The 14,278-nt window shown below is 39.4% G+C and overlaps 1 protein-coding gene across 8 annotated transcripts in view; it reads right to left on the reverse strand.

The window, feature by feature from the left end:
* RANBP17 (RAN binding protein 17) overlaps positions 1-14,278 on the reverse strand; it is a 324,967-nt gene that overhangs the window by 37,743 nt on the left and 272,946 nt on the right. For 6 of the 8 annotated variants that reach the window (XR_012377245.1, XM_073890032.1, XM_025867045.2 and 3 more), the window contains 2 exons: positions 3,536-3,750; positions 1,398-1,536 (listed from right to left, as the gene is read on the reverse strand). Coding sequence is in view for 6 of the 8 variants with exons in the window: in XM_073890032.1 (XP_073746133.1) it covers positions 1,398-1,536; positions 3,536-3,750 (354 nt within the window). In the remaining 2 variants the exon portion in view is untranslated. The remainder of the gene's footprint in view (positions 1-1,397; positions 1,537-3,535; positions 3,751-14,278) is intronic. The other 2 variants (XR_012377247.1, XM_073890037.1) reach the window with 1 other exon arrangement.

The following is a 14,278-nucleotide window of genomic DNA, read 5'->3' on the forward strand; positions in this document are numbered from 1 at the left end:
ATACCTAATACTATATACAAAAAGTTTAATTGAAATGGATCATAAGATCATAAGACCTAAGCATAAGATAAAAAACTATAAGACTTGTGTTAGAAAACATAGAAACGACCTGTTAAGCAAAGATTTCTTATGATAGGACCCAAAAGACATGAACTATAAAGGAAAAAAATAAATAAATTAGACTTCCTCAAAATTAAAAACTTTGCTCTTGTAATAAGGCGATACTGTTAAGAAAATAAAAAGACAAGCCAAGACGGAAAAAAATATTTGCAGAACACACATTTGATAAAGGATTTGTATCCAGAATATGTAACAAATACTTACAAGATAAACAATCCAGTTAAAAAAATGGGTAAAAAATTTGAAATACTTCATGAAAAAGATACACGAATGGCACACAAGCATGAAAAGATGTGCAAATCATTATTCAGTAGTTAAATAAATATTAAAACTACAATGAGATTCTTCTTTACACCCACTAAGATGGCTAAGATTAAAAAGACTAATAATAGCAAGTGTTAGGGAGGATACAGGGAAACTGGAGCCCTCATACATTGCTGGGGAGAACAAAATGGTACAGTCACTTTAGGAAACAGTGTCTCAGTTTTGTTTTTTTTTTTGTTTCTTTGTTTGTTTTAAATAATGTTAAAAATACACTTAGCATACAACTCAGAAATCCCACTCCTAGGTAGTTACCCAAGAGAAACAGTATTTGACCACATAAAGACTTGTACAGGAATGTTCATAGTAACATTGTACAAAATAACCAAATAATGGAAACAAGCCAAATAGCCATCAGTTGGTGAATATATAAATAAATTGTGATAATCCATACAATGGAATAATAACTCAGCAACAGAAAGGAATAAACTGATTTGCAAAACAACATGGATGAATCTCAAAGGCATTATGCTCAATCAAAGAAGCCAGACACAAAGGTCCATATATCATATGTTTCAACTTAGACAAAATTCTGGAAGAGGCAAACTATAGTGAAAGAAAGTAGACAGTGGTTCTTTGGGGCTGGGGCCAGGGGAAAAGGATTGATCAGAAAGGGGCACGAGGGAGCTTTTTGTGGTGAAGAAAATGTTCCATATCTTCATTGTGGTAGTTTATGACTATGTACATACATCTGTCAGTAGTTACTGAACTGTTCACTTAAAATCAATGAGTTTTATTGTGTGTAAATTATACCTTAATTAAGCTGGTTAAGAAATTAGCTATACATCAAAATATGAAAAAAGGGCATTCTCTCACTTGCAAGTAATAATTACAAAATAATCTTTCAGTTTGGGTATACCATCTTTTCCCCTTTGTAGACCATCTCAATAAGCACATACATTAAGAGACCACAACCAAGCTTTTCCTCTGGAAATAATGTTCTCTGTGATACTTACCAAGAGTAGTGAGTCCCTCTGAGATAGATGTGAGAACATACAGAAGTACAGGAGGCTCCAAGTTGGTGATGAAGCTCATGTGGTCCTGGGTAAGACATTCCAGGAGTGGATAGTAAGACTGGCTCAGTTTCCGATATTGCTACAACACAGAGATAATGAAGTGTCAAGCCAAAGGGAAGCAAAAGACATGTTAAGGTCTAGTGGAAACTGCTATTTATAATATTTGAAATTGTAAACTTACTTAAACATAAATATATAAAATAAATACATGGAACACATGACATCATGATTCGCAATTCAGTATTGAAAGGGGTTCTAAAAGGAATCTCCTGATCTCTAGAAATCCTAATTTGAAGCTATAGCACTGCAAGTAATGTCAATTTGACCTTATATGGCTAACACTTAAATGCAAATAAAATCTCTGGCGTATGGAATTTAGAAGACTGAATTATTTTTCTGGATGGGAATATTGTAACACTGAACAGTACTTAATAGTGGCTAGGCAGCCTTTTTTTTTTTTTAATACAAAGCTATTTGCTGTTGTAGTAAGATTTGACATCATAGTCTGTTTCACTTACAAATGCTAACCCACCTAACTAAATCATGATTTGATCAATGGCTTAATATTTGCCATATACTACAGGCAAAAGATAAGTGCATGAGAAAAATACCTGGAAAACTTTAAATGGAACTCAAACCAATATCAAAGAAGCATAATGCTCATAAGAGAAATAAACCAGAGCAGTGTTTATTAAAGTGAGATTAAGATCACTTCCATAAGATCACATGGGATGCTTATTAAAAATGCAGTTTCCTGATCCCCACTCCAGACTCACTACATGAAATGCTCTGGAATGAGGTCTTGAAACCTGCATTTTAAACATGCACGTGAAGGGAGTCCTATGCACCCTTAAATTTGAGAATTACTGAGTTATAGATTTGCTTGCCTGTTAGAAAAATGATTAGAGCAATTCCTGGAGCCACAATTAGTTTTTTTGGGGGACCTCAACTGCAGTGAAGAGTCTTCTCGATGAGAACCGATGCCTGATCTGAGTCAAGTTTCTACTTTGTAATTTCTGTCATACGGGTAGCCTTCAACGAGTATCCCATTCTACTACTGAGGCTAAACCACTCTGGCTTGAGTTGTGCTTCTATTAAGACTAGCTTAGAACAGTGGAAGAGGGTGATGCTGGTCCATTCGTCCATTCTTGTCAAGGAGCATTTCTCACATGGGTTGACTAACAAAGGCCCCCTAGATTTTACTTATAACCTTGGCAGGGAGCAGGTGGGAAAGCCTGAACTAAGTCTGAGCATGAATCTGGCTGTTACTGAAGTAATTACTGCAACCACATTGGGCATATATTAGCTTTTGTGTAATCAGGCAGGGATGTTTAAAAAGTCTGATAATGACACAGCTCAGTGGAGAAGCCTGGAAATTTAAATTTCCAACAAGCACCCCAGGTGATTCTGAAGGGCCTCAAAGTTTGAAAACCACTGACATAAATCATAGAAACTAGATGGTAGAGTTGAAAAGGGACCTAGAGATCACTTTGTTTAATTTACTAATTTTAAAGGTGAGGAAATTAAAGCCTGGAGAAATAGAGAAGGTGATTTATTCAAGGTAAATGACTAGTGAGTGGCGGAGTAGAGACTATGCACCCGTATGCTCAACTCTGAGTTCAGCATTCTTTCTGCCACACCAGAATTTTCATGGAAAGGAAGGCGAAAGAGTAGGGGAAGCAAATGGGAGTAGGAGGAGGAAGGAAGAAGGAAGAAGATTCTGCAGCCAATCCTACATTTCTGCTCCAGGAAACAGACCTTTTTTGAATTATCAGCAGAGTTTTAAGTAATTAGTTGAAATTGCTATTTACATTTTCTCTGGATGCTGAACCTGGAGCACTCTGGATGACCGATCTGTCAGAGGTGGCAGCTGCAATTTTTGAAACCTGTACATTTAGTTATATACATACAGCCACTATAGTTGTTCAAATTCTTTACGTTAAATCAAGAGGTTGTCCTAAAACATAAAATGTTCTGGTGCTATTCTAACTCCCCGGGCTTCATTACAACCATTGCAAGCCTGTGGTGGTGTTACTTCACATTTCACACAAAGACTCCCATGATGCACGACTGCTTACTAGCAAGTCACTGTGGCACACTGACAGCAGCATTTTGACAAAGGCCTGGAGTACATTGTCAAAATGGTTGTCCCCATACAACTTGAAGACGCCAAAGCTGACATAATTTCCACACAAGGCAGATTTGAGAGCTGAATAGCAGATGGAGATGCCCTTGAGTTTCATTGGATAAATCTGATCTTTTGAGAGGCTCCCAAGGGACAGGATCTGATTACCTGTTTTAGGGTAAAAGCAGAAAGAGAAAGTGATATAAGGAGATGTAATTTGAAGCAGTTATGAGGCACATTATTTAACATTTTCACTTTACTGCTAAGGTTCACTTCCTCCTACCATTGTTCCAAGAATTACACCATCCGTGTAGTGGGGGGGGAAAAAAAATATATATATATATATAAGGCAGTTTACCTGAGAAGTACAAATGGCCCAAGAAAACCAATCAAGGGTATTGGAAAAATTTTGTATTTTTATCTGGATGGTGATTATATGAATATATAGATAGATATGTAAAAATTCACTGAGTTGCACTCTTGAAATTAGTTCACTTTACATACTTTAATATATATGTTATCTCTTCTTCAATAAGATGTTAAAAAATAGGAGTAAATAACCAACTAAGTCAAGAGAAAAAGATAGCCTAGACTGAGATATAAGTTACTCTAAATTCTGGGGTGAATTTTCAACAATTTTACATGAATCTGATCTTAGGAGCCTCACACGCTTGGTCTATGAATTAGATGAAATAAGACATAAGAAGTTCTTGGCACAGTGTGTAACAAATGTTACTTCCTTTTGTCCTTAGATCATTTTCGGAAGATCTCAAGAGATGACTATTTAAAAACTGTACTTAAATTCTATGTTGACCATCAGAAGACAAAGGAATGCTTATATAGTCACCTTAAGATTTTTTATAGCAGTTAGCATTGACAACCAACAATTTCTGTTTCTGAAATGTGTGCTAGGTAAGGCATGTTTCTAGGCAATACCCAAGAACATTTTTCAAAAAACTATAAAGTCATACATGTTTCTTACCTCTGTTTTTTCCTGTATTACGTGAGTACTGCTTCTAAAATTGAAACTAAATTCAACTTACAAAATTTAAGAGGTATATTGTTGTGGTTTTACACGGTTATCAATCTGGCTACATAAGAATTATGTGTCCCAGAACCCATTTCCCTGTATGGTTGGGGCTAGAATTGGGCAAAAGAGAAATTTACGTGAGATTTGTAAGGTCCCAGTGATGTAGCAGCCATGTTTCTTGAAGGTCACTGTGATCAAAGATAGTGAGAAAAAATAGTAGAAATGCTACTGGGTTTCACTTTGTCTTTGTTCTTTCCTCCTCTGTGACTAAAACTACTAGCTCAGTCGTTAAGCGTCTGCCTTCGGCTCAGGTCATGATCCCTGGGTTCTGGGACTGAGCCCGGCATCAGGCTCCCTGCTCAGCAGGAAGCCTGCTTCTCCGTCTCCCACTCCCCCTGCTTGTGTTCCTGCTCTCACTGTGTCTCTCTCTGTCAAATAAATAAATCTTAAAAAAAAAAAAAAGAACTATCAGCCTTGCTGATGAATGATTCCAAGGCCACCACCAACTACTCTGCAGCAAACTTGCAGAATGGCAGCTACACAGAGGCAACAGTCTTCCCCTGACTTCTGTCCTACTTCAGTTCCCCTTCACCCCACATCCTTTCATGGTCCCACACCAGTCGCTTCTAGATTGCCCTGCGAGCTCCCACTTGTCCATCCATGCCATTGTTTCAGGAAGGCTGGTTAGTGACTTTTCTCCTGAACTTTCAATTCTCCCTTTTGACCTATTTTCCCATCTTCGCCCAAGATTGTACAACATGTAATTCATAAAATAAATTCCCTATTCTGTAAATGTCATAGTGCTTGTTTTTCCCTGTTTGGGCACTACCTGATGTGTGTGTTATGGTAATCACACGTGTGCTATGTGGTTAAGAAGGACCAATACTTCTGGTGGAGCATGAAACACAGGTCCGCCCCCTGGCAAAGGTCTCCTCCCCTTGATCTGCCTTGCTGAAACATCTCCAGGTGCAAGTTTTCTTCTGTGCATCCCTAGAAGCCCACAAGGCTTTGCTTATAATTTACACATCTAAATGACAATACCTGACCAACACCTTCCTGAGATGGATCCTGGAATTTACTCCATACTAAATTCTGTACCCTCTCTCATGACTCATCCTAACTTACCTTAGAGATATATAGTAAGTTCCATAAAGATTCAACTCAATATGACTGCATTTACTTAACAGCTACTACGTGTGAGGTGTTCAGATAAATAAATGAATGAAATAAAATCTCTGCTCTGAAAAAGTTCAGTCTGGTGAGGGAAACAGATGTATAAATCAATGATCCCATACAGTATGACAAACAGAGAGAGGTGTGTTAAAATGTTAGGGGAACAGAAGAAGAGACTGTCTGTTTGGGCAGGAGGGCAGTGGGGAAAGCTTCATAGCACAGGTTATTTCTCAAGAATCAAACACGGTTTTCCAGGAAGACTTGGAGGGGGAGGAGTGTGTACCAGGTAGATTAAAGCACATAGGCATGGAGGTCTGAGAAAGCAAGGCGTTGCAGGAGAAGAAAGTTCTCAACCACTGCTTTTCTACCTTTGCCTCAAATTCAATATAAACCAAGGCAGACATTCCCCCGTCCTCTCTTCCCCAGAAAAAAAAAAAAAAAGCACTGCTTATATGCGATGGAAACAGCTAGGGTAGTTTGGGGGTATGCATGGTCTACACATTTTGGTTTGTTGGAAAGGCCAGGGTCAAAGGGAGAAAACTGGATCATCTTTACGGGCCTTTTAATGCAGACGTCCTTATGGGAGAATTAAAGGTCTTACATTCTGCAGCAAAAGATGGAAGAAGAAGACCAAGAACTGTGATGGGAGAAAATTTTTGATTTTAAAGTGTTGGATAACCTCCATTAAGAAGGATTACTCATTTAGAATCCCAACTTTTACCTCTGTGTTAAAGCTGCAACTTAATATACATAGCTTGCCTTTTGGGCTGTTTCAGACACAACTGTGTTAATTTATTTTAATTAAATAAATTAATTAGTATGACAGTATCCCATCATGACCTTGGAAAGGTAGAATGAGTCATACTTTTGAAATAGGACACTGCATCTCCCTGAGCTCAGGCGCCTCAGCATTCCGTGGTGGCAATGAAAGATCATGGAAGAGAAGGCTTGGCCGAGTCTTTCATTCACAATAACTCAGCTCTATCCAATGTGTTATTCAATACTACTTCACTGAAATTGGACGCCCTGCCCCCTGCCCTCAAACAGCTTAAGCTCTCACAGTCAGACTCACATTACTGAGAACAGAAGTGACAGGGCTGAAGTTTGGTTCTGAAGTTCCTTTATAGGTGTGACAACCCTCCTTGCCGTCCCTGTTCCACCCCGTGCCTGGCAGGTCCCACCTCCTTCCTTGCTTCGGGAAGGAAGTTCCTAGGAGGGCGATCTCCATGACACTGACAGGTGGCAGCCACCGAAGCCACTGACAGTTGCCACTTCCGCACCACTGTTGCAGCACAAAAGGAAATGATACTCTCCTTAATGAAATAAAGACTTCCAAAGTTTGGAATCAAAAGGAGAATCTCTCGTTGTTTCCCACTCACTACAATGCCATAATTGCAGGCAGGGCAATGAGGTACTGTTACGTTCTTACCATGAGGCCTGGTGAGTGGGTGCAGAGGCTGCCCTGGGGCTTGGGGACAGAACGCTGTGAAGTGAAAGGATGACCTGGCCAAAGGCCGGTGTGGGCAAGAGTCAGGGGCACAGGTGCCATGGAATTGTTGTCCTTCCTCTCGTACTTGTGCGGCAGGAAAAGAAATCTCACTAAATCATGAGGAAAAAACTGAGAAGCACAGAGGACTCCCGATACAGATAATTCAGCTTATTAGAAATATTTTCCTCATTATTAGCTTATATTGTTTGGGTTCTTCTTTTTTAATCTCTATTCTCTGTCTTTTTTTGAGAAACCTTTTTTGTTGTTGCTTTGGTCTTTTGGGGTTAGCTTCTAGCACTCAGAAGTACCCTTCTAGACAATCCTCAAGATCTAGGTTCAGAGGATATACATTAAAAAATGCAAAATCTCCTCTTCTGTTTATCTGAGATCTATTTTCAGGTCTTTAAAAAAATTTTTTTTTTTAACTTTTTTTTTTTCCTTCTGAGACCCCACCTCTTCCTTGAGTGAGACGGACTCCATCATGTCCTCTTCAGAAGAGGCTTCCTATACCCAACGAGGAGTGGCCTTCCTTCACAGGCCTCAGCCAGAGGACTGTATAAAAGACAATATTCTGACAGAAGGTAAACAAAGAGTACATGAGGGGGTGATGGACCAGTTGGGCTTCTGAGTTATACCGACTGGGTTTGAATCCTACATCTTTCCTTACTACCTGGGCGTCTGAGCAGACTATCAACCTCCGTAAGTCAGTTTCCTCATTTATAAAATAAGGATAATAACGGTACCTATAACTCACAAGGTTCTTATGTGGAGTAAAGGAGACAGCATATGTAACGTGTTTACCATAGTAACTGGCACAGCGCTCAGGAGACATAAACTGTAGCAATACATACTGCTGGGGGTTCATTGCTTTCTGCACTCTAATAGCCTGTAAGTTCACACATAGGGAGCTATGGCCTGGGAAAGAGGAGAAGGTGAAGCTGGGTGTGTGGGGTGTAGAATAATACACTTCCTTCTAATACATGATTCAAAGTCAGGCCAATGCCATATCTTTGAACACCTTCCCTCTGTTCCTTCAATAGAGGAATTGGCTGCATCATGGGGTCACACAGGGTGGTTCTTTGCCCCACACTCTACCAGTTCTCTGTGTCCTCAAAAGAATACTTAAAAAAGAAGGTTCAAGGGATAAAACACTATAGTAGTATCATGTACCAGGAAGAACCAATAGTATGAACAATGTTATTTCCTGGCTTATAAAGCAATCCATTACATTGATTTACCTTTTCTTTTTCCCTTTTAATCTCTAAAATTTTAAAGTGATATTTAGCTGACAGCTCGATAGGTTGAATGTCTTCATTCATCAACAGAACAGTCATGGGAAGAGAACCACAAGCTTGCTGACATTCCCTTACTTCAGGTCTCTCAACCTACTCTGTCTTTCTGCAAAAATCATATGAGGCCCCTGGACATAAATTGTTTGGGACAGAATTGAAGCTATGAAGAGTGGAAAGGAATATAGTATTTCTGTTTCAGTTTGAAAAAGATTAAAACAAGGCAGTGTTGCTAAGGATGCAGGAAAATAAACAAACTGTTGGGAACACAAATTAGTATAATCATTCCAGAGGGCAATTTGGAGATATTTATTAAAAATATAAAAATGTGTAAATCCATTTCTGGGAATATATTCTAATTCTAAAACTTCACTACAATATCTGCCTATCTACTAGCATCTGCACTCCCATGCGCTGTCTCCTGTAAAAGCCAACCCTTCGATGTGTTCAACGAGCTTCCATCTCCTCTTACGTGCTTAAGGACATAGCACCAATAAATTTCCCCCTTTTTCTCCTATGCAACCTTTTTTTCCTATTAGATCATCTCTTTGGAATATAAGTCATGCTGTTATATCTTCTATTAAAAAAACAAAAACCAAAAAACACCTCTTGGCCCTACCTCCCCGCTAGATAGTACTTCCCTTTGTAATAAAACTCTTCCAAAGAACTATCTTCACAGTCTTCTCCTCTCATTCTCTTCTATGCCCACTGCCCCGAAAATGACTCTTTTCGGGATTCCCAATGACCTGTTTGTTGCCAAATGTCAACTTTTAATCCTTATTTTACTTGATTCACAAACAGCTTTTGACACAGTTGATTATCTCTTCTTCTTTTGTCTTCCAAGACACACACTCCTCATCTTCTCTTAACTTCAGTGCTTGCTCCTTCTCACTTCCCTTTGCCAGTTCCTCCTCTTCTCCTTTACCGGTAACACTGGAGCACCCCAGGACTCAAACCTAAGTCTTCTATATTTATATTCACCCACCACATAGGTGATCTTACCTACTTTTGCAGCTTTAAATACCATCTCAAAGCCAATGACTTCCACATTTGTTTCTCGAGATTGGACCTAACTTCCAAACCTCCGACTCGTGTACCAACTCTGTATTTCATATCCCCACTGGGATGTCTAATCAACATCTCAAATTGAACATGGCCAAAATGGAACTTTTGATCCCCTTCACATGCAACTCAGTTAGTGGTAATTTCATCTTTCCATTTGTTCATGCTAAAATTCCTTGACTACATTATTTCTCTCATACCATATTTCCAATCCATCAGGAAATCTGATTTGCTTTACCTTCAAAATATACCCAAAATCCAACCACTTCTCACCACTCTATCATCTCGTCAAAGCCAGTATCAAATCATGTTACTCCTCTGCTCAAAACATTCTAAAGGTAGATTTATATATATTAACATGGAGCAATGGCCATGATATAAGTAAAAGAGGCAAACTACATATTAGCAAGTATATTATAATACCACTAAAATGTATCTATACACACATAAAAAATATGGAAACGCACACACTAAACTGTTAGGGATGGTTACCTTTGACTGATGAGATAATCAGAATTTTCACTTTCTCTTCTGAAATTCTGCAGTTTGCTAACACCACGCTAATGTTTTATAGGCATATAATTTTGTAAAAGCTACTGTCTGCTTGAAATAGCATCTTCAAACTTCTGGACCCTATTCTATTCCTTCAAAAGGTACTTCTTTGTTTGACTCCTCAGTTTGAGTGAGAAACTTCTTCTGGGATCCCATTGTACTGTGTGCTTCTCAAGCATAAATGTGAGCACAATGCATCCTAAGTCTTCATTTACTTGACTGAATCCCCTGCTGGACTCAAGTTCCTCAAGAGAAGAATCAGTAAGATTCTTTTTTGTGTGTCTTCTTTCTTTTCCTATCCCTTGCAACTCTCACAGTATCAGACACATAGTAAATCCTCAATAAATTCTAGCTGCCTGGGTGAAAGAATCCACTGAACTCCACACACTTGTTTGGAGATCACCCTCACTTACTTGACAGCTTATTCAGTATTTTCTGCTTGTGTGCAAAGAGGAGCCAAGTCCAACATGGGTGGATCTGCTGTGGAACGTGTTCCTCAAGGCCTTGCTTTTGTAAGCCACCTGATCCTGGTGCTTTGATCCTCAAGGGGTTGATCATTCCATTGCCTTCAGAAGACTTTTGTGAGCTTTACTGTACTACTTTGTCATTCTATGTCCCCAACCAAGTAGAAGGCCACGTATGTGGTTCCTGAATAGTTTGTTTTCCAGAACTGTTATTTCCTGGTGATATTTTTGAAGTCTCTAGTTATTTCAGGACCAAAGTACTCTTCAACTATCTTTTTATAATCACTCAAACATAAATATACAATCATAATCCTTCATTTTTACAATGCTTCTAATAGTACATGCCAGTAATTTTCAAGGTCTTTAAGAGAAAAACTTCTCAAAAGGTGATCCCCTTTACAAACAAACCTAGTGCAACTACATAGCTGGGTGGTTCTGGTCAAGGTGGCAGGAGGGTGCTTTCCCCCCCGCTATCTGGAGAGCCTCGATGGTACTTACACAGATCTCTTGGGCTCCGCAAAATCCAGCTGGAAAACCACTAGTTTGTTTTCTAGGTCACAATAAATAACAGTGGTTTGTACGTTGCTTTACAAATCCAATTTAAGCATATGATTAAGTCATACCTTAAATGCACCTGGAGCGTATATACTGCTTTAAAGAACCCTGATGTAAATTCTTAGATGTAGTGAATAATCATAACTGTTCCATCCATTTTCAAAGTTTAGATTTTTGCACACTGAGCTTTCTTAAATCAGGTTATCTAAGGAAGGAATAAAAGCAGTTCCATTTTGGCTAGTCTTACGAGAATAATCACCATTTCTCCCTTCTGTGCACTCTTCAACCAATAGATGTCACTAAAGATACCAGTACCCAGAGGCTAAGGGAAGAAAAGATGAGACAAATGGAAATTGAGCATAAAAAACATCCAGTTCTTAAAACTGAGAAGTCGGTTTCCAAAGTAATAACATTTATTACACTGCATGCAACATTTTAACCAAAAATTTAAGAAAGAAATTTCTTTTATTAAGTTGCTCAGGCTGAATGGATCACAGCACTAAGTTTTGAAATACATGTTCTTGAAGCAATTTAAAACTCATTAGAAATAATAGGCTTGGGCTAGTAGAAAATGTGGTAAAATTTAATCCTCATCCAAATGTTACCTGGGCTGTACAAACAGGAAATTGTTTTGTGCTACTGTGGCTAACCTCATTGCTGACCCTGAGCTGTAACGGCGAGAACAGCTGAGAGCTGAAGCAAAATTAAAAACTTACATCAAAGTATATCATGACAGAATGCAGATAAATAAAACAGCATATCAAAAGTATTATTTTCCTGCCAGTCTCACTGAGCAGCAAGGTAGAGGTGTTCCACAAAATATGCAACAAATCAGGTGCTTATGAAAAAGAGTCCTCCCTGTTCTGCACCACCCCAATCATTGACTGCCCAAACACTGCCCATGAGACGTGAGCAGAGAAGAAACCCAGTGAAGATGGGGACAGAAGGGATCACAGAATGTTCTGGCCTCTTTCCTCCATGGGTTTCCCCTCCCTTCCGCTTGGCTTACCAAAGAAATAAATAATGCTGCTCTTCTGTGTCCTCCCAGTCATGCTCTCCCTTATTTTCCAGCCTCCTGGATGGTGACCACATGAACTCCCTCCATGAGCATATTACAGTCTCCAGAGGGAAAAGCATGGGTAATAAAGCATTACAGGGGGTGAAGATAGATCAAATCAGCTTGGCTGATGGGGGCCAGCATGGGAATCAGTGAAGGGCAAAAGATATTTTTCTATTATTCTACGTAAAGTGCACGTGTTGAAGTCAGGGCTGACAAAGTTGAAGGACATTTTTCCCCTGAGCCTTTGGTTTCCCTTAAGTTTTAGGATAGAAATCACCATATTTTAAAGAACTGTGCTTCCTCATAAATATTCAAGGCACAATCTTCCTGTGGCAACTCCCAAGTGGCAATAAGGACTATGGAGTCCTACAGGACTCCTGTTTGAAGTTACACAGACTGAATGAAACTCGAATTCAACTACTTGGTAGCTATGCAATCTTTCGGAAGTTTCTTAATCTTTATGAGCTTCGATTTCTTCATCACAGTCATCACAGAAGCTAACTGGTCTAAGAGTTTGCCATGCACTATTGAACTGAATCCTCGTAACCACCTTATGAGGTAGGTTTTCTTTTCTCCGTCTAACAGGAAACCGAAGCAAGAAAGGCTAAGCAACTTAGCCAAGGCCAAATGAGTACTGAGTGGCAGAAAAATACCCACCTTGCAGACTTGATAGGCTAATGAATGATAAATGGTCTAGTGTAGGAGCAGGCATGTAATAGCTGATTAAAAAATAAAAGCTACCATTATTATTATTAGTCCAAGCCAAGGTGCAGCGCCTTGCTTTCATCCCCTAGAGTTTTTCTTTAGGGTAAGAAAACGTACCGGCTTTCCTTCTCAAGAATGCTTTGAAGGTTTTTTTCTCTTTTCTGCTTTGCCTCCTTTCTTTTCTTCCCACCCTTCCTCTCTCTCCTTCTGTCTGCTCCTCTTCTTCTTCTTCCAACGTAATCCTCACATAGTTGTTTCTCAGCTTTTGCTGCAATGCCTGTGCCTATGTCAGACAACGTGACAGAGGACTGCGGAGCGTCTGAAGCCTGGCGACTTGGCACTGTTCTGAGATTGTTTCTGGTGTCACTTGCTGGACATACATTCTGCCCTAGAGGTCCAGGAACACTGGACGAGAAAGCCACTGCTCTTATCAGTCCTAATGTAATAGTGAATAAGCCCCAAAGGAAAAATTACACTTAGTGAAAGAAACTGGATCGAGAAAAAGAAGAAGGAAAGATACAATTGTGATTGGTAACAGAAATCTGACATTTCTACATTTAAAGCTCTATCAACTACTAAGCATTTCTTATACATACATTGCTTCCTAATAAGAAACATCATTTCCTCTTTAAAAGAGAGGAAATAGAAGCGAAGCACTTATAGGCAGAAGGAAGCAGGACGGTGTGGTCCCAGCAAGAGTACAACCAAAAAGTGATGTGGTCAGTGAAGCCCTGTCCAAAGAAGGCTGGTTCTGTGAGTGTAAGAGAATGGCTTTGGATCAAGGAGACGCATGTTCACTGAATGCCATTCCATGTCACACCCTGTGCCAAGCCCTTTACCCGGAGCAGCTCACTTAACCACCTCTTCTAAGTAGACGGGTAGGTCAGTAGGTAGTCATTATTCCTAATTTCGTGTATGAGAAAACAAGGCACAAAGAGGTATGGTGTCTTGGCTGAGGGTCATGGAGTTGATAAGGGTTGGTACTATGATTGGTACTCAGAGCTTTTAATCTTCAAAAACTATGCTTTTTCTTTTTTTTAAGTAGGCTCCATTCCCAGCGTGGTGCCCAATGCAGGGCTTGAATTCATGACTCTGAGATCAAGACCTGAGCTGATATCAAGAGTTGGATGCTTAACCAACTAAGCCACCCAGGTGTCCCCAAAACTATGCTTTTTCTAAGATACCATTTTGGAAAATGGTCCAGACATTTATCTTTGTATGGTAAAACAATGAAAGGAGTTAGATATACACTGGAAGTACAGCAAACTGCACTGAGAATATTTGAGAAGGGGTCCATTTTTTACCTTTAGGAGGCAA

The sequence above is a fragment of the Callorhinus ursinus genome, unplaced genomic scaffold (genome assembly GCF_003265705.2).
Source record: "Callorhinus ursinus isolate GAN/ISIS: 27379988/994484 unplaced genomic scaffold, GSC_fseal_2.0 scaffold3, whole genome shotgun sequence".
Classification (NCBI taxonomy): Eukaryota; Metazoa; Chordata; class Mammalia; order Carnivora; family Otariidae; genus Callorhinus; species Callorhinus ursinus.